We start from the raw sequence: 21,234 nt of genomic DNA, 5'->3' as shown, positions 1-21,234 counted from the left end.
GGCCTCTAAACAAGCCTCCTCTACTTCAGTAAAGCTCAGTATGTTTCAGGGAGTGGATCAGCTCTTCCAGCAGCAGGCAGGCAACACCCTGTCACTTCTTCCCACCTAAGTAGTTTAGTTGGGCTTCAGGAGTGGCCCAGAATGTTAATTCATGTACTAGTCAACATGCTGCATAAGAAGCCATGTTGAGCAGTCCATCAAAGCCTGTATTCAAGGGCAGAAGAGTAAAGCTGCTACTGGCTCAGCTGTAGCAAGTTGGGATCCATGACCCTTGTGTGTGTGGCCTGGTCCAGATAGCCCCACACATCTTATTCTCTGGAGGTGAGCAGGTAGAGGGGCCAGGATGGAGGATAGACAAATAGGAATAGGTGATGCTGATGGGTGCCTCTTATTTGTTCACTGTAGGGATTATCTCCAGAAGGACAAAATTACCCCAAGAACTCCAGTGTGTAGACATACAAATACCAGAGTACACAAAGACCAATCTATCATTACTCACTCTTGCCCTGGACCCCAGCCCTGGTCTCCTGGCTGCCTCCTACCACAGACTATTCCCTTCAATTTCAGAGGGAGATACTAGTCCAAAACAACTGGGGCTTTTAAGTGACTGAGGCCAGTTCTATGCCTACCTTCTGCAGATTGCATCTTTGTCATGTCTTTGGGGCTGTCCACTAGATTGGAGGCCAATTCTTCAGCCTGGACTGGATCTATTTTTGTGTACCAGGTCTCAGGACAGTCCTGGAAGAGGCAGCAATAGTGCTAGGTTATCTTGCAGTACCTGGTGCAGCATACTAAGACAGCAGCACAGTGAGCAAAATGGCTGTTGGGCCCTACTGAGCTTAAATTAAAGCTGCTGTTTCTGGTGTTACTACTCTTAGCTATGTCTAGTTTTGATCAGAGGTAGCTTGTGGTAAAACAGGAGGGACCTGGGTGCAATGAAAAAAGTGCTGTCTCTGCTCTTCTCCAGACCTACTTTGGCTTAGTGCTCTGTATCACCACTCCAGGAGCTAGAGGCAAGAGGGCCCTGATTTTGCAGGAAGTTGAGTCACCTCTTGTCACATTCTGACAGAGATCTTGCTGTTGCAGAAGTTCTTCAGGTGTCTGAGATCCATCCTTGCTCTCTTCAGGGTTTGAACTAGAGAAATGATCTTTTTGAGCACAGCCTGAAGGTGAAAACTTCTCCAAGGGGGGCTTGGTTCATTTCTGTGCTCTTACTCAAGACAGGATTTTTTTCTCTATGAGGAGTACAGTCCCTACACCTCTGCAAAACAGATCAAGCTCTTCTAGTGCCACTGATAAACTCTGCTAGGGAGGCATGCTTACCTTAAAGAGCTGGAACAGCATGTGTCCTACTGCCTTCCTTACATGCTCCTCCACAGAGGGGTATGTGCGGACAAAGTACTGCAATGGAACAGAGTCAGTGAATGGGGATAAGGGATGTGCACGTGTGTATAGAGGTAGAACTCTGTGTACAGGAACTTGTTGGTCCTTGCTCTGAGCCCTACCTTATTCCACTCCGCTGTCTTCTCAGGTGAACAGCATACTGACCCTCTGCATTACCAGACAGGTCACTCTGAGTAGGCTGATTTTTCAGCTGTCCCTCATTCTGTGCCTTTCCCACTGCTCACCGTAAGGACCTTCGTCTTCCTAGTCATCACAGATCTGTGCTGAGGCAGCCAAAGCTCTTTAAGCAGCACCAGCAGGACAAAGTAACCTGCTTATAATTCTGTACTAGTGTCTAGATCCAGGGAAACTACCTTGGTGTGCCTCAGGGCAAGCTGCAGAGTAGAACAGGTGTGTGAGGGTGAACACTGGCTTCCCAGTACCCTCTGTGGTAGCTGGCAGGAGAAAGGCACACAGAACAAGTAGTACAGCTATTTCCAGAATGAAGTGCTACTCCTGCCTTTGTAAAGTCTGTCTGTTGTGCTCAGAAACAAACAAAAACCTCACTAAAACAGTGCATGGAGCATTTCTGTTCAAGCGTTCTGGAAAGAGACCGCATGCTGTGATGTCATCTATCTGTATGCTGTGATTGCATACCATCACACTCACCTCCAGGGAGATGCTGGCATTTCTCTGGCTGAGTGGATAATCCAGGTTCCCCACTGCAACCATCAGGCCGTGCACCACTTTTAGCTGGATCAGCTCTTCAGCCACTTCTGCTGACTCCTTGGCTAATATGCTGCAATAGGACAGGCCATCAGCCTCTACCCTGTGCAGGGGAAGGGGCACATAATAAATTGAGCCTGGCCCTCTTGGTACAGATCTGGTGTGATCCCCATGGAAGCATCAATGGACAGAAGACAGAATCTCAAGCATCTGACTGGCTGTGCATTGTCAATCACTTAGTGGTTTTTCTGCTTGTTTGTTTTTGGCTGAGAAACAGTTATTACGTTATTGGTAGGAGCTTCCTGGTGCATTACAAATTCTAGAAAGCTTCCTGCATGAATGTGAAGAACTCAGGGCTCAAAGCAGAACCACCACCAATGTCACTGCAATGAACCACTGCAATGTCACTGAGACTATGTCCCTGTACCCACTAAACTCATCTGCTTTTGTAGAAATGTTCTCATAGCACTATCTTGTGGACACTGCAGGAAATTCATAATAAATGCACAGACTTTAGCACAAGCAGCCCAATGTAAGGATTCTGTGGTCAGTCACAGGTACTACATTCTTCCATTGGGTGGCTGAGGTCTCTGTGCCAGAGACTCACTGCCTCCGATCAAAATTTTTTTCCTAAAATCTGACCTAAATCCCCCTCTTTTAGCTTAAAGCCATTCCTCCTTGTTCTATCACTATCACACTGTGTAAAAAGTTGGTACCCCTCCTACTTGTAAGCTCCCTTCGAGCACTGGAAGGCTGTGATTGTGTCCCTGGAGCCTCCAGGGTAAACAAGCCCAGTTCCCTCAACTTTTCTTCTTAAAAGAGGTGCTCCATCTTAGTGGCCTCCTCTAGACCCACTCCAACAGCTCCACATCCCTCCTGTGCTGGGAGCCCCAGGCCTGGATGCAGTGCTCCAGATGGGGCCTCACAAGGGCAGAGCAGGGGGGGATGGTCCCCTCCTCCTTCCTGCTGCCACCCCTGTTGATGCAGCCCGGGGTACAGCTGGCCTTCCAGCATGCAGGAGCGCAGTGCTGGCTCATGTCCTGCTTCCTGTCCATCAGGATCCCCAAGCCCTTCTCTGCTGGGCTGCGCTCGAGGAGTCTGCACGTGTATCTGGGATTGCCCTGATCCAAGTGCAACACCCAGCACTCGGCACTGCTGAACCTCGGCAGGTTCTCATGTGCCCACTGTTGAGTCTGTCCAGCTCCCTCTGGCTGACTTTCCTCCCTTTTATTGTGTCAACTGGACCACTCAGCCTGGTGTCATCAGCGAACCACGGAGGGTGCATTTGATCCTGCTATACAACTGAAAGGAAGATGTTTCTCTGCCTCCCCCCCTCATGCTCCTGTGGGTTTTACTCCAGCTTTCCTTACCCGACGGCTTTAGCAGCAGCTGCCTGCTGAACGTGGGCCGGCATCGGCTCCCTCGGGCGCAGCGTTGGGTCTGCAGGAGGAAGACGAGGAAAGTGAGAACGATGCTTTGACACATTTATAAGACGCGAGAAGGGACGGCAGGCCGTACGACGCCACAGCACAGCCCGCACAGCGTGGGCCGCCGCGGCCTGCCGTAGCACGGCTTTTACCTTCGGCGCGCGCTTTGCTCCGGGGCGGGGTCAGCAGCGCCACCAGGCCGGGCAGCAGGGCGGGCGGGGCGCGGCGGGCGAGGGCGAGTAGCAGCTGGGTGCCTGGCGGGACACGGGCGGTTGTGAGCGCCAACGCGGGGCGACAGCGGCGCCGAACAACACCCCTAGGCTCGCTCTGTCGTTAACCACAGCAGGGACAGCTCCGCCGAAGCGGAGCCTCAAAAAATTCCACGACACTCGTGCTTGTTCCTCTCCACGGAAATCTTTAGTAAAAGGCGAAAGATTTATACGATCTGAAGAGAAACCAGAGTATACCCCCACCCCTGCCCGGCCCCGTGCCCACTGCCCGCCCGCCTCCCTGAGTACACGGCGACCCGCTCTGCTCCGCTCGGTTGCACAGCTTGGCTCCGCGCCGCGCCGCGCCGCACCGCGTCGCACCGCACCGTCAGTTCCCGGCGGCCGATCACGCGTGGGGCGGCGGAGCCCGGCGGGACGCACGGGACCGCGCGCTGCACGCTGGGTATGCTAACGAGCCGTATGCTAATGACGATGCGCCACGCCCCCCCACGCTCATATGAGGACGGTGCCCCGCCCCGCCGAACGGAGCGGCGGGCCCACAGCGCGGCGCGCGCGGGACTCAGGGTGTGCCGGGGAGCGTGGCGGGCGGGCGGGCAGCACGGAACTGCGCTAACGGGGCTGAGAAGCAAAAGGTGAAACAAAGTCGGAACGTCCCAGCAGCAACGGAAGCTCTCGCAGCGCACCCAGAAACCTTTGCTCTATCGTTAACCACAGCAAGGATAGCTCCGCCGAAACGGAGCCTCAAAAAATTCCACGACACTCGTGCTTGTTCCTCTCCACGGAAATCTTTAGTAAAAGGCGAAAGATTTATACGATCTGAAGAGAAACCAGAGTATAACCCTGCTCTCCCTCGGCCCTCATCCCCCTGTCCTCCCGCCTCTCTAAGCGCACGGCGATCTCCTCCTGCCCCGCTCTCTTCTCCTCGTATCCCGGCCCCGCGCTCCCCCGCACCGCTCCCGGCTCCGCAAAGCCCCGCGTTGCCCGGGGGAGCGGCGGCGCAGCACAGAGCTGTCGGGGTCGCGCCGCCGCGGTGCACGCTGGGTATACAAATCGGACGCATGTTAATGAGCTGCAGGCTAACGACCGCCTACGGAGGCCCGCGCGGGGCGGCCCTCCCCCCGCCAGACCGTGGGACGGCTCGTACCTTCGTACTGCACTTCGGGGTGCGCCGAGCCCAGCACTGCCAGCAGCGGCGCCACTACAGCCGAGGGCGTCTCTCCCAGCTGCTCCTGCGGGACAAGGGTGGGTGGTGGGGGGCGGGTGCGCGCAGTGCTCCCCGCTGTCCCCCCATAGGCATAGGCAGCCCTAACTAGTGCTGGGAATGGGGCCAGGCCTTTCTCTCTGGCATAACTGTAGCCTGCCCAACTCCCGGGGACACAAGGGAGGCACCCTTTGCCCCCACCGCTCACCTGCATGCTGTGCAGTGTCTGCAGAGCCAGCCGCTGGGCACGGGGAGAGCCGCGTGGCAACACTGCCAGCAGCCCGCTGTACACTTGGTTCTGGTACTTGGGGTTGCCGCGGCCCAGAGAGGCCAGCAAGATCTGCACCTCCTCCTGAGCCTCCGCTGAGCTGCAGGTGGCCAACAGCTCAGCAAGGGATCGCACACCTGCATGGAGAAAAAGGCGCTAAGTCGCGTGCCAGCAGCACTGCTAAGGGTCCCTCTGCTGCTCCACCTCTCTTGGAGAAAGCTGTGACAGCAGGTATCACCCTATAGCCACCGGCAACGTGAGCCATAATCCCAACTACAGGGCGATAAACAGTGTTTGGCTTCTACCATACAGGAGGGAAAAAAAAAAGAATAGGAAAAATTATTCTACTGTTCTTTGAAAAGATACGTGCCACAAAAGCCTCAGCCTCCAGCGGGGAAGGCTGGGAAGGTTTGCAGTAGGCAACTGTGGGTAAGAATAGAAACTGCTGTGTGATTTTTGCTGTAGCAGTTGGGAGCAGTGGGACAGCAATAGTGCATCAAAAGAAATGACTGTAAAGAAAGTGAGCTCATTAAAAACGGAGCAACGGATGAAATATGACTGCTCAACAATAGCTGAGCTCTGAGCTCCCTCCAGTCAGCCCAACAGCTGCAGCAATCCGCTGTCCGGCAGCAGAAGGAGTGGCTCGGTGCTGCAAGCAGCCCTGGGACCAGAGGTCAGGGAGAACAGCCTCACCTGAATCAGGAAAAAAGCACAGGTGGACACACTGCCTACCGTAGCTTTCACAAATGAGCTCCTTGTACTTCCTGCCAGCATCTGCAATGAGCTGAAGCAGCTTTACAGACTCCCTTTTGTCCTCTTCTTTCAGGTGGTTCAGCCCTAGTATTTCCAGGAGCATCAAGACACCTCCGGTCTCCAGAAATTCAATAATGTATCTGCGTCTGCACGGATGGAGGAACAAAGCCAAAAACGTCACCTGCTTTGGAGCACATCTTCCTGAGCGAGCCCAGCTCGCTGTAGCAGTGCGATGGCACCTGGACACTGTGAACACGAGGCACCTGAGGCTCAGCTGGGACAGAGCTTCACTGCCAGTGTGTACACCTACAGCTGTACCCCGTGCTCGTTTCAGATGTTAAACCACAGGCACAGAAAACCCCATCTCTGCGCTCAGGCTTCCAGTGTGCTCTTTCCACACTGTGCCAATGACCCAGTGGTTCTGGATGTGGGCAAGCTGTGGATTTGGATTTGAGAGCATCTTACAGCAAGCCACAACCCCATTGCCTGCATGCTGCTTCCCCACAGCACCTCTCAGGCAGTGACATTCTGTACTCACCCGCTTGCAGCAGATAAGAAGATGCCAATGGACTTGAGCAGCTTGTTGATGCACGTGCTGTACATGTAGCTGTTTGATAAGGCTAAGGAGAGAATTACAGACTGCCTCAGTGTTCCCCAGGCAACTCTGGCAATGTCGGGGTCTGAACCTGGGCTTTGTTAGAGGGAGCACGGACCTTCCTCTCAAAGGCATGCAGGGGTTCCCGATTCCAGGTTCCTAATTCTAGGTCCCTGAGAGACAGGCTATGTGACTTTAGTTCCATTTTCAGATAGGTTTTTTTTTTTTCCTTCCCTGCAGCTGGATTTTTATACAGAAGCTTATTCTTTATACAGTTTTTTTTTTTTAGTAGAGACCTTTCCCTTCCTCTCCATCCCATTCCCATGTGCCCCCTTCGGCTTTCCAAGGAAACAGATACGTCATCCTCAGCCATGCTGCCAGGCGAGCCAGAAACAAGCTGGCTCCCTGGGAGAACTCCAGCTCCAGCTCTGGTTCTGTCTTGCCATTATTGCTTCTAATGAAGTTGTCTAGGATGTGGCTTCGAGCAACTTTGTGAGCTTTGTCCCATTCTTGAAGGAAAATCATGAGCTTCCTGATGGCCTCCTGCTCTTTGGCAGACGTCATGATCTCTTCTGCCTGGAGAAAAATGAGAAAGAAGTTTAATAAAGGCCTTAACAGTAGGAAAAAAAAATCTGTATTAAGGAACTACCATCATATTGAATATCTCTGGAATTCTAGCCATTAATTATGTCTCATTTTCCTTTATACTCATACATTCTCTTTTCTGCTGTGTTAATACAGTCCCTTTGATGTTACTAATTCTCCCCTCTTTGGTTTCTTGCTAGCTTCACAACAAGAACACTACCTCTCATATCTGACCTACCCAAAAGTAAGTAGGATGACATGAGGGCACAGATGGGTGCAGATTCATGGGGAGTGGCAGGGTCAATGGTCAATGCCTGGTAGTGCAGCGTGGCTCTCCTGTGAGTGCACTGAGCTGTTTGAACTGGGCCTAAATCCACTCCAGCAGGACATGCTTGGCCTTGGCAAAAGGAGAGTGCCTGGGGACCTTCGGCACGGTGGACTTTAGCTCTGTTTTGTTGTCGTCTAATTTCTACGTGCTCATTCTGAGATTTCCATGGGGCATCATGAAAAAGCTATGAATATCTGAATTAATAAGAGCTTTGTGGAAGAAAGCAGGAGATCCAGAAACACCCCTTGTCTGCACTGCCTTCAATCCCATAAAGCAGTCTGCACTTTACCAAATTACTTTGCCACACTTTTATTTCAGTATGAAATCCTCCCCAGCCCACCCTGCCCAACGTGAGCATGCACTCAGTGGGGGCTGACATCCCCACGACATGCACCCAAAATATCTTTCTACTGCTGTTGTCAGGAGCTGCCTGAGAGGTGGAAATGCATCTCGGCCGTGGGAAACAAACAAGCAAAGGCTTCAGAAAGTTGGCTAAGGGGACTGAGAACTACGATGAGATGAAATTTTGTTTGGGAATTAACGGCCTGTGCTCTGCAAAGAGCCCGTGTCCTTGGCAGGGCGTTCTCAGGATCTCCTTTGCGGGGAAGCAGGTTGAAAATAAATCCATTTTCCCAAAATAGTTGTGATTGAAAGTGTTATTAGCCATAACAAATGTTAGTGCTGACAGGAGAATGGCCTTCTAGGGGCCTCTGGTGAAACAGTCAAGTGAAAGTCATATTTCACATTGCTGCAAGCATTTTCCTGTGATTTACAGAATATTTGTGAAACGTTACTTGCAAAGCACATGATTGATATGGAGAGAACAGCCAGCGAGCAGAAGGAGCCTGCGTTTCACAGGGACCGTCTGCACGAAATTTACAGTCCCATAAAGAGCTGCTCTGTCCTCGGCAGAGATCTTGTTAAGAGAACTTTACAGCCTGAGACGTCCCCAAATTGATTCTAAATTAAGGCTTCTATATTTATGTTGGAGAAGCCGCCGGTATAACGCTGTCCTATTCGAAAGCCGCGCTCACGGCCGCTATTCAGAAATAGCAGCTCCGTCCTGAGGACGCGAGGGCGGCGGCGGCACGAAAGGCTGCCCGCTAGGGCACGGCAAAGGAGAACGAGCTCAGGAAGGACGGCACCGGTCTGCTGGAGGTGCTGTGGTCCATCAGTCCTGGCTGCTGCCGTAACAGCCCCTGCCCACATGATACTCGTTCATTCCGTGCTACAGCGCATCCTGAAAACGTTTTGACGGTCGCCGCCCCGCAGCCCGCCCGCCCCACGGCCCCTCACGGCCCGCCCGGCCCCGAGGCCCTCACCTTCCCGCGATGGGCGGACACCCGCCGAATAACCCGACACCTAGTCCAGCCAATCCTCGCACTCCGCGGCCTCCTATCGGACCAATAGAAGGGAGCTTTCTCGCCCTGTAGGCGGGACGCCCGACCCACGGCTGTTGCTAAGGGCGCGTTGCTACGGAAGTGGGAGGCGGGGAGGGGAGGGGAAGAAGGATGACGCGGGAGAGGTGCTTTTCCTTCCTATTGGCTGCGAGCCGTGAGGGGGCGGAGCTTCCGGTGGGGAGAGCGGAAGCAGCGGGTTGCGAGGCGGGCAACGGGCAGCGATGGGGGTTCGCGGGCTGAAGGCAGTGGTGGAGCTGGCGCCGGGGGCGGCCCGCGGTGCGGGACCGGGATCGAGAGGAGATCTGGGGGGGAACCGGGGGCGGAGAAGGCTGAGCCTGAGGGGTTCGTGGGGTTGGGGAGCGTGGGACCCGGGTTAGAGGGTCCGTAGGGGTATTTGGAGGTGCATAGGGGGAGCGAGGCCTGTGGTGCTCCTGAGAGTGCTGTGCTCGCCCAGACAGGAGCCGTGAGCTCGCAGCGGGCTGGGGAGCCGTCTGTTACGTTCAGCTTTGTCACCAGGCAAGTTGCTTCACCTTCAGATCCTAGCAGACTCGAGGCTAATTAATTTAAAATGTTTCAGAGAGCAGCACGGAGAAAGGGCACGCAGATGGGCAGCCCGTGGTGATCCTTCTGGGCTGGGCAGGCTGCCAGGACAGGCATCTGGCCAAGTACAGCGCATTGTACAGTCAGAAGGTGAGCAGCTTGCTTCTGCTTTCGTGGCACTGTCGTACAGCTCTTGGGGACACTGTCCCTGTTCTACGCTGTCTTTGTGCTGCGTGTTGGTGAAATCGCTGTAAACCCTCTGCATCTGAAGTCATTAGGTGGTGAGCTCTTGTTGTCCTTGTAAGATCCTTGTGTCCAGCAGCAGTGTTACCTAACAGCTGCTGATGTCATCTTTGTGCATGCAGCTGAGATAAAAATACTGCCTTGGAGAAGTTTTCTGTGGTTCTGTGAATCACTGGAGTGTTCTGAGGCTTTTAAAGTTAACTGCATTAGCTGTCCAAGCAGGGAAATATGTTGGGAAAGGAAATGCATTTACTGCTTGCTGATGGGCAGCAGCATAGACTGCAAGGCCAGGCTGGGGCACAGCAGATGTATCAGCAGCTTTTGCTCTTCCTGCTTTTCCTTTCTCTGCTGATAGTTCATATAAATGTTCATTCAATTTTATTGTAACTTGTCTGAAACAGGTGCCCTGTGACAGAAATACCTGCTTGTTAGCAACTTGAACTAGAGGTCTGTCTAGATGCTGGTTCTTTAAATTATGGTATCTTCCTTTCTAATCATTTATCCTACTGGAATGTCCCCAGCTTGTGGTACTGGGAGGTATTTGATTTTTTTTTTTTTTTTTTTCGTCAGCATGCAAGAATGTTTATCCAAACTTGTTTCAACTACAGGTGGTTAAATTTGTACATAAACAAGTGTATTGTTAATGTGTAATCCAGTGTGAGAGTCACAGATCGGCTGGTTCTGGTGAAGAATTAATTGTTAAGCAATTATTGCAACTAAGAGATGCTGCTGATTGGGTGAGGCTCACATTGTGGCAGCACACCAACTGCTGTGGAAATACTTTTCTGTTGGAAAGTTGCTGATATTGAGAAAGGATAGGAAAGCTTTTCTTAGAGCCATAATGAGGAAGTGGCTGCAACCCTGGCAAGGCAGTATAGAGAGCTTGGTTTGAAGAACTTGATATCTTCTCTTCTGCTTAATTCAGTGACAAGGGAGCTCTGGGAGGGAAGGCCGCCTTGGTGCCTTGGCCTTGTGTTTGTCGGTGCATAATGCCGCTGAGTTTAGGTGACAACAGAAGATTGGAAAGGATCTGGGACATCATTCAAGCCTGCTGCTGTTGTAGAAGGCTTTTGATAAGTCTTTGCACTGTTATGATTAATAGAATCCCATTCGTAGAGTTTAGAATATTCTGAGTTGGAAAGGACCCATGAGGATCATCGAGTCCAACGCCTTCCGTGCTGATGCTTTGCTAATAGCACTGAAGAGTCTCTTGGCCCCATGATTTCGGTTGGAAATGTGTTCCAAATGTCAGTTTGTGGTACAGCAGCTCGCCTGCTCCATATGATTTACAGCCCGAACCAAATACGTGTGGGTTCTCTTTCTGTTTAGGGGTGCACTGTCATCCGCTACACAGCTCCGTGGAGGACGATATTCTTCACTGAGAGCTTTGGCTTCAAATCCCTCCACACGCCAGCCAAGAGACTCCTGGAGCTGCTCTTTGACTACAGCATTGAGAACAGGCCGGTGCTTTTCCACGTCTTTAGCAACGGTGGTGCCATGCTCTACCGTTACATCATTGAGGCGCTTCACACTCAGCAGCCCTTTAAGAACCTCAAAGTGGCAGGCGCTGTTTTTGATAGTGCCCCTGGCAGAAGGAATTTGAGAGGAGCCCTTCGTGCCTTGGCCACTGTCCTGACATCCACAAACGTGCTGCTCAGGTATCTCCTTATGCTCACTTTCGCTACTGCAGTTGTCCTGCTGCAGATCCTGCTGTACCCACTGACTCGCTTCATCCACGAGAGCCACTACGATGCCCTGCTGAAGGCACCCTCCCGGTGGCCGGAGCTTTACCTCTACTCCCAGGCGGATGCCATCATCAGTGCCAGTGATGTTCAGCACATGGCTGACGCGCGGCAGCGGCTCGGTGTCCCTGTGAAGGCTGTGGACTTTGCAGATTCGGCTCACGTCAGCCATCTGCGGGTGTATCCCACCTACTACTGCACCCTCTGTACGACTTTCCTGTCTGACTGTGTCAGGGCTTTGCCTCCTTAGTGCTGTAACGGCCTCCCTTGTTTGCCTCTGCTTGCTCAGATTGTGTGGGGAATGCCATCCCCTTTGCCTTTATGTCGTTGAAGGGAGGAAAGCAAAGACTTTGTGCTTTTCTTCCCCATCAGTTACAAGTCTGAGAGCCAACCACAACATAGCAAAAAGTAGATCTAGAGTAATTTAAACAACTGAAGGTGCTGCAATCTGAGCCCTGAGGTGGTGGTTTTTTTCACACGGAGTGTTGCTTGTTTCCTCCTGTCTTGTGATGTTCTCCATATCTGTGTGTCGTGTCCAGTGTGATGTTCTGTGGCCTGGTACTGATTCTACAATACAGCAGACACTCTGCAGTCTCTTTGTTTTCTTCCCCTTTCTGCTGTTTCTTTCATTTTGCATTGAGCAAACAGAAGTAGCTCTCCAAGATTTCCCTCATCTCTTGGCATTGTCTGGTTCCATGAAAGCTCTGAGAGCAGCCAAAGCACTGATTCCATCGCCCTGGAGCAGACCTCAAATGTTTGTGGTAACTTTTGTGTTCTTGAACCAAAAAAAAAAAAATTGTTAACCTTTTGGATGTGCCTTGTTTCTTCTCTGTCTTGTTGTGTGTTGTTCTCAGTACTTTTGCTTTCCTCGGGAGTGTTTATTACTGCTTGTCTTTGAGCAGCCTGGATTGTGCATCCAACTTTGGTGATTCTACAGTCTGAAAATGCAGGGAAACAGCACAGCTGAAATCCAAAAGATCCCAGAAACTGAAAGGTGGAGCCACAGAGGAAAATGAAACTGTCTTTTGGAGCTGTGGTTGGTACTGGGTGTTCCTTAACTCACTTCCTGTGGGAGCCAGCCCACAGCTGACCGTGAAATCCAGTGTTTTTCCCGTAATGTTCTCTTTGGATGATCAGTCTTTGCTGCCCGTGTACTGGTGGTACAAAGCACAAATGCAGCTCCTTGCACTGCCCTTCAGCCACATTTGGCTTTGGCTGTTTACTGGGGGGAGCGAAGGACGATAAAGGCAGAGAACAGCTGTAAGGTGAGAGGTTACCCTGTGTCGGCACCGTGTGCTCATCGCGGCCAGCTCTGAATCCCTGCCCCGAGATGGGCAGGAAGCGGCCCCGGAGTTGAAACGTGCGGCTTTAGAGGGTGTGTGGGGTACGTGAGAGCTGCCTGAGGGGCCTGAGGGCTGCCTTCCCGGGACGGCAAACGGGCTGTCAGCTCTCGTGGCCAAGGCCGGCGGCGGAGCGCGGACCGCCAGGGGGCAGCAGCGGCTCTCGGTGCGGCGTGCGGGGAGCGGCGCCCCGCGATCCTCCCGGCCCCGCCCTCCCGGTGATGGATGAGCTGCCGATGCGCTATTGATAAGGAATTAACCTCGAGCCCTGCCTGCTGCGGTGCCGGTGGAGCAGGAGCAGAGGACGCGCGTCCCGCCGGGAACCGCGCTGGGAAAGGAGAGCCCCGCGGGGGGTCCCCACGTGCGGTACCCCGAGGGCCGGCCCTGCCCCGTGCCGCGCTCCGAGCGGTTTGTTTAATTAAGTGTTTTGCCTAATGGGATTGCCTCATTTCCATCACAAAGCGGCGGGCTGTCATTAGGTGGGCTCCCTCATTCATTACCGTTAATTAGATATGGATCCCCCAGAAGGGTGATGGACGAGGCCCCCGCCGCCCGCTATTACGCATTTGCATTTTCTCAATAACACCTCCGATACATCACCGCCCTCCGCTTCCCAGAGAGATTTCAAATACAATATCGGTGAGGGCGGAGGGCTGGCGGTGGGCTGGGGTGTGTAGGGGCACTCCCAGCCCTCACTGCGCCCTCTGGGCCGGAGCAGATGGGAGAACACCAGAACGCCCCCCCTCTCTCCCCCCCACTTCGGCCTTGGGGATCCCGTCCCGCGGGACGCAGCCATCGATCCGTCTGCGCGATGTTTGTACACCGACAGCACCGGCGCCAGCCCCCCCTGCACCCCCAGCTGCTGCGGTAACCCCACACCGTGACCCCAAATGCAGCATTATGGATCTGTTGGGGCTGGGGGCCTCCCAGCAGAGCGCCCAAGGATGTGGATGCCCACAGGGGGAGACCCCCGGGATGTGTCCTCTGCTGGGGGACCAGCCGTGCTGGGGCAGTGATGCAGCACTGCAGGTAGATGCCACCCCAACACCCCCCCCCCCAGTCCCCGAAAGGAGAGACAGAGAGAGCAAGGCGGCACGCCCCAAAGATTTATACGTGTTTAATTAATGTCAAATGTAGTTTACAAACGGGAGTGACAAGTACCTCTTTGTATAATATACACCGACACACAATCATCGACACACCGCAATATCGCTTTGTGCAACTGGGTTCTTTGGGCAGAGATAGGTAACTCCGGGCTTTTATTTACTATTTTTTTTCCTTTTTCTTTTATTTTCCTTCTTCTTTTTAAATGGATTAAAATCGTTACAGGAGAGGCGGTGCGTCCCCCTTGTTTTCCCCCCCCCCCTCCCTTACCCCTCCCCCCTTGAAAACAGGGGATGGCTTTACAGTAAAAACATAAGACCAAAAAGAACCAAACCAAACAGAAAAGAACCCAAATGAAGGAACAAGGATGGGTTACGTATGGTTTTACACATCGGTACACAGAGCTGGTCCGCAACACCCACCAGGAACCCTGGCTCCAAGGAAGGGCGGGGAGGGAGGAATCTGCCCTCCAGCCCACTGCACCCCAACTGGGTTGTGATCCCAGCTGGGCCCTCAGCTGTTTTCTCTGTTGGAATCTCCCAACCCTTGGTGCCCCCTGAAAAAGCAGGTCCCCCCCATCACCCTTCCTAGCAGGGAAGGCTGCAAATCCTCCATGGCAAAGGCTGCTGAGAGCACAAAGCCGGACACCGTGAGCTGGATGCTTAAAGAACACAGATCCTGGTTTGGGGGGATGCAGTGGGATCCTTCTGAAAGCACTGCAAGAGGCATTGAGGAAAACAGCTCTGCAAAAAAGCACCAGGCTCATGGCATGCAGGTGGCAAAGGGTCCCTGAGGACACGCTGTGCCCCCACAGGACATGCTGTGCCCAAGGCGTGCTTGATCTTCCAGCTCCCCTTTACCAGCCACAGCCAAGATGCTTCACGCCCAGAACCAAGAGTGCATGGCTGTGCTGCCCACGCAGGGCTGTGCCCAGAGTGATGCCTCAGGTATGGGGAGAGCAGCATCCCCCATGGGGAGCTCAGCTCCCAGCAGACCCCACGGTGAGAGGAAAGCCGAGGCAGGGAGCATGCATTCACAGGAAACGGATCAACAGCTGCTTCTTGGGTCCTGAAAATGAAAAGGAACAACAGAAGAGGCCAGATGGCAGCTTTGGTTACGGCTGAGGGTACGGGCGATGGGGATGAACATGAGGGACGGCGTGGAAGAAGCTGGGGCTGTGCGACCCGCGACTTCAGGCTGGCACAGCCCTGCCCCACAGCACGTGGAGCAGCTCCAGCCAGAAAACGTGACCTAGAAGGGAGGAGAGCAAAGCCAAGCCCAGCCAGCCCTGCGCCCAGGGGGGAGGAAGGGGTGCAGCAGAGCCTGGGGCAGAGCTCTATGGGGCTGCCCTGCTGGGCCCCTGCCCTGCCCGGCCCCCTGGGGGGAGCTGAGAGCCGCGTGGTTCCGGGGATAACGATTCTATTATAAATAGCCCCATTAGCTACAACTAATGACAAAAATCCACCTCCTCTACTCCCCATAAGTTCTGTAAGTTATGGGCAATGCTACAGCCATTACTAAAAGCTGTTAACTTCATATCTGAATGAGGAAATATACACCACAGAACATTAAACCATTTATATTATATATATATGTATATATATACTTTTTTTAAACTAATGACTTTAATGCCAAAACTTTGCTGAACCAAGAAAAATATGGGTTTAATGTTCTCTGCTCATTTTTTTTTCTTTCTTCTTCTTTAAAAAAAATACAACCCAAAAAAGAAAAACAAAAGGGAAACTTATTAGTATGCAATGTTTGAGTCTATCCCATTTATACACAACATTGTAAACATATATAATCTATATTACATGTGCTTCATTTCTGCCTGGGTGTGGGTTTTTTTTTTTTTTTTTCTTTTAAACTTTTTTTTTTTTTTTTTAATCACTAGAACACCACAAAAATAAAAAAATAAACCAATAAAAAACAAAACAAAACAAAACAACCAAACCCAAACGGAACAGAACCAAATCAATAAACCAACCCAACGAAAACCGAACGAAGGACACGAGTTACAGGTTATTTAACATTGCTGCCCAGGGTCCCTTCCCCAGCGTCCTGGGGCAGAGTGGTCACAACACAGTCTGAAGGAGGAGGGCTCCGAGCCGCGGCGGGTGGGGAACACTGCTGTAAAAAAGGGGTTGCACAACAACGGGGTCGGCTTCGCCCGCTGCAGAGGGGCTCTGCAGGTGGGAGCTGGGGCTCTCGCTGCTCCCGCGTCCTCGAGTCCGTGTCTGGAGTCTCTGGTTTTGTTTCCTTACGTTTTTAAAACGTCTTTTTGTTTGCTTTTTTTTCATCTTTCCTTTTTTCCTCGTCGTTCCTCTCCCCGTGGGTGCGCTGAGCTGAGCCGAGAGCCGCCCTCCTGCTGCGTCCTTCATAAGTAGATGCGCCGAAGGTCTCCGGGGGATGTGATGGTGTTGCACTGGGGACACAGCTTCTTGGCACCCTGCGGGCAGCAGATGGGACGACAGCATCAGCGTGATGCACTGCGGGAACAGCACCGACCAACCAACCCACCACCTCACCTTCAGCCTCACACAGCAGAGCAGGGGCAGCACGGCCACCCCCTGACCCCCCAGCCGGGCTGAACAGGGCAGAACACAGACCAGCAGCACAGCTGTCGAGTGACCAAAGTGGTTCAGGTGGGGCTGCGGGCCCCAAGGAATCCCTGCCCTGCTCCCCCCATGCTGTGCACACAGGGGGGCAGAGGTTGGGCCTGCTATGCCCCGGTGAGCTGCGAGCAGTGACCTCCAAGCGGGGCCGGGCAGCGGGAGGCTGACACAAGCAGTACACAATGCGAACCAGCAGCGGGTGTGCTGCCTGTCACCGAGCCTGACAGCAATGGGGTGTTAACAAGAGTCGGGGTCAGTCTCAGATTGGCAGATGTGACAGCCAGCTGGTGGAAAAAATGACAGAGCGAGCTGCCGTGGGGCTGTGCCCATCTCCAGCACCAGCAGCGCAGGAAATGGGGCTGCCCTGACTTCCAGGGCTGAGCACTGCCCCATGCCCCCTCGTGCTGCACAGGGCCACGCTGTTCCATTCTGGGATCTGGAGGAGGATTGTGTGATCCCTGTGCCCCAGGTAGCCTCCCTTGTGCAGGCTGAATCAGCTCAACACGGGACATTTTGGAAGGAAAGATGCCCTGTCCAGGTCCCTCTTCAGCAGCAAAGCAAGGTCACATCCGCAATTCCTTCATGCCCCAGGGAAAGAGAAGATGGGTGGACTTATCCTGCCCAACCCCAGGACCTCAGCCCCTTCTGCACTACATGCTGGTGGCTTTGGGGTTCCACTCTCCCCACGTGAGAGCTGCAGGTGGGCTTTCAGAGCCACGTTTTCAACCACACCAGAAGGCAGGACCCAGCAACACACAGATGGACCCAGTTTGGTTACTCTGCAATACCTGACCTGACCACAGAGCAATGGATGCTTTTTACCTGCACGCAGCGAGGGCTCTTCCTGGACACCTGAGGCCCAGTTCCTGGATCTCTCTGGAACTCTCTGGCATTCAACAGCTTGAGCAAAAACACTGACTTTGTACCCAGGAGGAACCCATTTTCTTATAGACAAAGCTATCATCCTCTCCCCATAGCAGTGTGTTAAATTCACAACTGAGTCCTGATTACTCCTTTTTAGACTGAAATCATTTAGAACCCCATTCCTTACACCTGACTTCTGATATCAGTGCACAACACTCCCTGCCACCAGCATTTCAGCTCCTCCGTCTTGCAGAGAGGCACACAAACTTGTACACACACACACAGGCACAATGAAAATGAGTGTGCCCCCCCACTGCTCACCTGCCAGCTGGGGTTACTAAACTTTTCCCTTGAAATGAAAACACTGTGCAATAATAAGTCCCACCTGTCGGCCATTTCTTTCGGTCGTTTTTTTTTTTCTTTTTTTTTTTTCCAGGTCCTTCTGCTCCTTTCATCATCGCTTCATGGAAAAGCCTTGATGTGTTATAGCTGCGTGTGCTGCAGTAAAGGCCACCTCAGCTTTTCCATTATAAAGCCCACTTTGGAGGGGTTTATAAAGCTCTGCTGCAAGAAGTTTGCTCCGGGGCTGTTACAGAGCAAAGCAAAGGGGTTGGAACGGGGAAGGAGTTTATTTTTTCTCCTCCTTTCTTAATTAAAATTTGGCAAGTGATTGATCCACAATACGGGCTAATCACTTGGGGTAGCAGTTTGAAAAATACATTAACGAGAGCTGAGATGTTGAGAAGTCATCGGGGCTCAGGCGGTGCCAGGAAGGATTGGAGGATTCTGCCTAAAAGTTGCTCTTTAAAATAAAATAAAAAAAATAATTGCGTGATGTCTGCTGTGAATTGACCAAGGGAACAACACCGAAAGGGAAGGGCTCAGGCACCTCCCGCTGTCCCGTGGGGCTGTTTGCAAACAGAATACGCCAAGAGGCACAGAGAAGAAAGAAGCGCACAGCCAGCTCGCCTACGCAGTGCCACCATTAAGCCTGGGCTCAAAGCTCCATGCTTTATAGGAAGGAGAAACGGAGCTGATGGGAGCCAAGAGCCAGCTTCTGCCAGGAGGGCAGCTGAGCCCTGGGGTGACGTATCCAGCCGGGGCCCTCTGCCTCTCACACACCTGCAGGTGCAGGGCTACAGCCAACGGCACAGCGTCCTTTCCCACAGAGCCTCCCCACAGCATGGAGCTCGCTGCCGCAGGGCGCTGCAGGCCAAACCTGAAATACATGGTAAGAAAGCGGGCAGCCCCACAGCACCTGGGCACCACAGAGGACGGAGCGCAGCGCCCTCCATGCAGCTGCCGGCTCAGGAAGGCCCCGTAAGGCCCTGAAGACCCGCTCTTGATCTGCACCGTTTCTTAGACAAATGCTCCAAGCCCGCGTGGGACGCGCAGCGTTACAGCCTGGAAAAAGCTGAAAGGCTCAGAACGCAGCGGTGTCATCTAGCAAAGACATAAACGTGTCAACTGCAGAGAATGCGCACCTATTGATGGATCCCCTGAAAGCACATTCTGTGATGAAGAAGGCTTTCTAAAAGCGATTTTTTCCTGCTCTCGCAGTCGTCATTTTCGAATAAGCCTGAGACAGGGAAGTACGAGCCTGGGACCAGCGGGTGCACAAGGGAAATGCTGGCTCTGGCTCTACAGGCCAGAAGGAAACTCAGCCAAGTGCACCTGCTCCAATTAACCTCCCCCTTCAGCCCTGCACGTCACACCCACAACAGCTCTGAGCTTGGACAACAGCAGCCTGACTTCACTCTTAATTCATTTCCTAAGGAAGGATACCAGAGTTTGGGAGATGACAGAAGGGCAGCTCCAAGGGCCTTCAAGAACTCAAGAATCCATTCCCCTGGGAAGATCACCTCAACCTGAATTACTTTTGACAGACACACATCAAACTTGCTCTCCCAAACCACCACAGACAGTGGCTCCAAACCTCCCCAGAAAAGCAGTGCAGCAGATCACCCATCTCTCCTGTCAGAGCATTCATCCCAAGAGAAAGAAAATAGGCTCACCCCCAAGTAGCTGCAGGGGGCCTCTCAGCTAATGGGAAAGGATAGAGAAGGGGCAGCCAAACATCTTCCAAAGGGAGATTCATGCCACACATGTGGAAGCAGTCCAACAGCCAACTGAGAGCAGGCACCCAGCTCCCACAAGGGATGGCAGCGAGCTCACTCAAGACTCAAATCCCAGTTTCTGTGCAACCTGATGCTATCATTAGCCCTCTGTCTGCACTTAGTGCTGTACATGAATGTACACCACGATGTCAGGTGCCACAGACAACCAGCAAGCAATGACCAACACGGACCAAGCCACAACCAGAGTGTTGTGGCTAGTTGCTCAATGCATGTGGTATGCATGGCACACCCCACGCCTGTGTGCTCCACACCACAGCCCTCAGGAAGGAGAGCAAACTCCTTACTCCTCTACTCCTGGTGCTGGGTGGATCCTCACTTCCTCAAAGGCCACATGAGAGGAGAGCTGTCTGCAAACGTCCACTGGTACTGATGTGCTGGCTGACTTGACCAGCACCACCATCTCTGTTCCCCTAACTCATCTTCAGGGCCCCTTTCTGCTCTGCAGCAAACCCAGAGCGACAGGATGGAAAGAAGGAACCAGCTCTGGTGGATGCTTCACTGCCAGGACTTGGAGTCAGTCTGGTGCACTGAGCTCCAGTACCTGAGCTGAGGAGCCCAGCAGCCATGTGCAGTGTTTACAAACGCCTCCCTGCCTCCACCAGAGGGAGAACAGTAACAATCTGCAACTGGACGTCAAGAACTTGAAGTCCAAGAAGTGTTTTCAGGGAGCCTAAGTGCTCTACAGACCTAATCCTCACCAGTGCCCTCAGACACGACAGCAACCTGAGGATACTAGAGATGCTCAGATTCTTCCAGTACTGCATCCTAGAAAATACCCAAACCCCAAACTCTGAAAATCACTTTTCTCTCCCTTGCTCCGTGACAAACGTCAGCATCAGATTTTATCCTATCCTCAACATCTCACTCAGGTTAACAAGTGCTCCCAGGCACGTGGAGCCTCCATTTCCAAGGCCACACTCAATGCACCACTCTCCTCTCTCACGCAAACCCACTCACACTCTAACTCAGTACCAGATTTGTCAGTGCACAGAACAGAGGCATATGAAGGATGCAGCAGCAGAGATGGCTGCTTTCCAGTGTTGGAAGCCCTGCACGACCCACCAGGCCCAGCTCCCATGAACTCCAACGAATTGTTTATTGCACAACAGAAGAAAAACGCTGCCCCTCTCCCCCTACCAAGCCTTTCCATGTGTGCTACACGCGCAGGCTCCCTCCGATCCCCCTCCTGCCCTGCTGGGGAGCCAGCTTTATTCCCAGGGAAAGGTAACAGTGGCGATTATTACACACACTATCCCACAGCTCCTCGCTTGTTAAAAAAAACAAGAGTCTCTTTTGTGCCCGAAATAAAAGGAGATACCTTAATTAGAACAATGCAGGTTGGTGAGCATTAAACACTGAGCCCAGCTGCTGCATGCCATTAAATTCATAAAAAAGGAGGGGGGAAGGAGGGCAGTCTTAACGAGATTACACACATTGACTTTGATCAAGACACAAAAGCACCAAGGCGTTCCAGGGTTTTTATTGCTGTCTTCGGGCTACATTTTAATGGTTACATTAGAAACATGCGAACACAGGCTGGGAGATTTTTTTTGAGACGGGAAAGAGCGCAAGCACGCCTTGTGAAAAGGCCTGGTGTAATAAATTGGGGGCTGCAGGGAGAGGCTGGGGCTGGGGAACACATGAGTAGCCACTTATTAATTGCTTCCCCTATGCAAGTGCCAAGCCCTAATGTGCTGTCCTGCTGTCCTGCTGTCCTGCTGTCCTGCTGTCCTGCTGTCCTGCTGTCCTGCT

The 21,234-nt window shown here is 52.8% G+C and overlaps 3 protein-coding genes, 1 long non-coding RNA gene and 2 other non-coding genes across 11 annotated transcripts in view; 1 reads left to right on the top strand and 5 right to left on the bottom strand.

The window, feature by feature from the left end:
- Positions 1-160: 160 nt before the first annotated feature.
- Positions 161-8,861, bottom strand: ARMH1 (armadillo like helical domain containing 1). Its single transcript, XM_042819528.1, has 12 exons — positions 8,819-8,861; positions 6,942-7,159; positions 6,527-6,595; positions 5,968-6,134; positions 5,176-5,372; positions 4,911-4,995; positions 3,689-3,790; positions 3,480-3,549; positions 2,053-2,212; positions 1,324-1,401; positions 630-738; positions 161-204 (listed from the first exon to the last, which is right to left on the bottom strand). The coding sequence occupies exons 2-12, from the start codon at positions 7,145-7,147 to the stop codon at positions 161-163; spliced, it is 1,287 nt and encodes a 428-aa protein (XP_042675462.1). The 5' UTR covers positions 7,148-7,159; positions 8,819-8,861.
- LOC122160608 lies at positions 3,881-4,208 on the bottom strand. The gene is made up of 2 exons (XR_006168904.1): positions 4,132-4,208; positions 3,881-3,951 (listed from the first exon to the last, which is right to left on the bottom strand). It is a non-coding gene; the product is annotated as an uncharacterized LOC122160608 (long non-coding RNA).
- Positions 3,887-4,001, bottom strand: LOC122161107. Its single transcript, XR_006169093.1, has one exon. It is a non-coding gene; the product is annotated as a U5 spliceosomal RNA (small nuclear RNA).
- LOC122161096 lies at positions 4,488-4,602 on the bottom strand. The gene has a single exon (XR_006169082.1). It is a non-coding gene; the product is annotated as a U5 spliceosomal RNA (small nuclear RNA).
- Positions 8,862-9,089: 228 nt separating the features above from the next.
- On the top strand, positions 9,090-12,619 carry TMEM53 (transmembrane protein 53). Its single transcript, XM_042819662.1, has 3 exons — positions 9,090-9,172; positions 9,474-9,586; positions 11,009-12,619. The coding sequence occupies exons 1-3, from the start codon at positions 9,118-9,120 to the stop codon at positions 11,669-11,671; spliced, it is 831 nt and encodes a 276-aa protein (XP_042675596.1). The 5' UTR covers positions 9,090-9,117; the 3' UTR covers positions 11,672-12,619.
- Positions 12,620-15,890: 3,271 nt separating this feature from the next.
- The window catches only part of RNF220 (ring finger protein 220), a 155,991-nt gene continuing 150,647 nt past the window's right edge, over positions 15,891-21,234 (bottom strand). For 3 of the 6 annotated variants that reach the window (XM_042819103.1, XM_042819104.1, XM_042819105.1), the window contains one exon: positions 15,891-16,314. In XM_042819103.1, coding sequence (XP_042675037.1) covers positions 16,243-16,314 — 72 coding nt within the window. In that variant the 3' untranslated portion in view covers positions 15,891-16,242. The other 3 variants (XM_042819099.1, XM_042819100.1, XM_042819101.1) reach the window with 2 other exon arrangements.

Source organism: Centrocercus urophasianus, unplaced genomic scaffold (genome assembly GCF_019232065.1).
Source record: "Centrocercus urophasianus isolate 14NV4802_14NV808 unplaced genomic scaffold, USGS_Curo_1.0 seq_18, whole genome shotgun sequence".
Classification (NCBI taxonomy): domain Eukaryota; kingdom Metazoa; phylum Chordata; class Aves; order Galliformes; family Phasianidae; genus Centrocercus; species Centrocercus urophasianus.
This window is presented reverse-complemented; position numbering and strand designations above follow the sequence as displayed.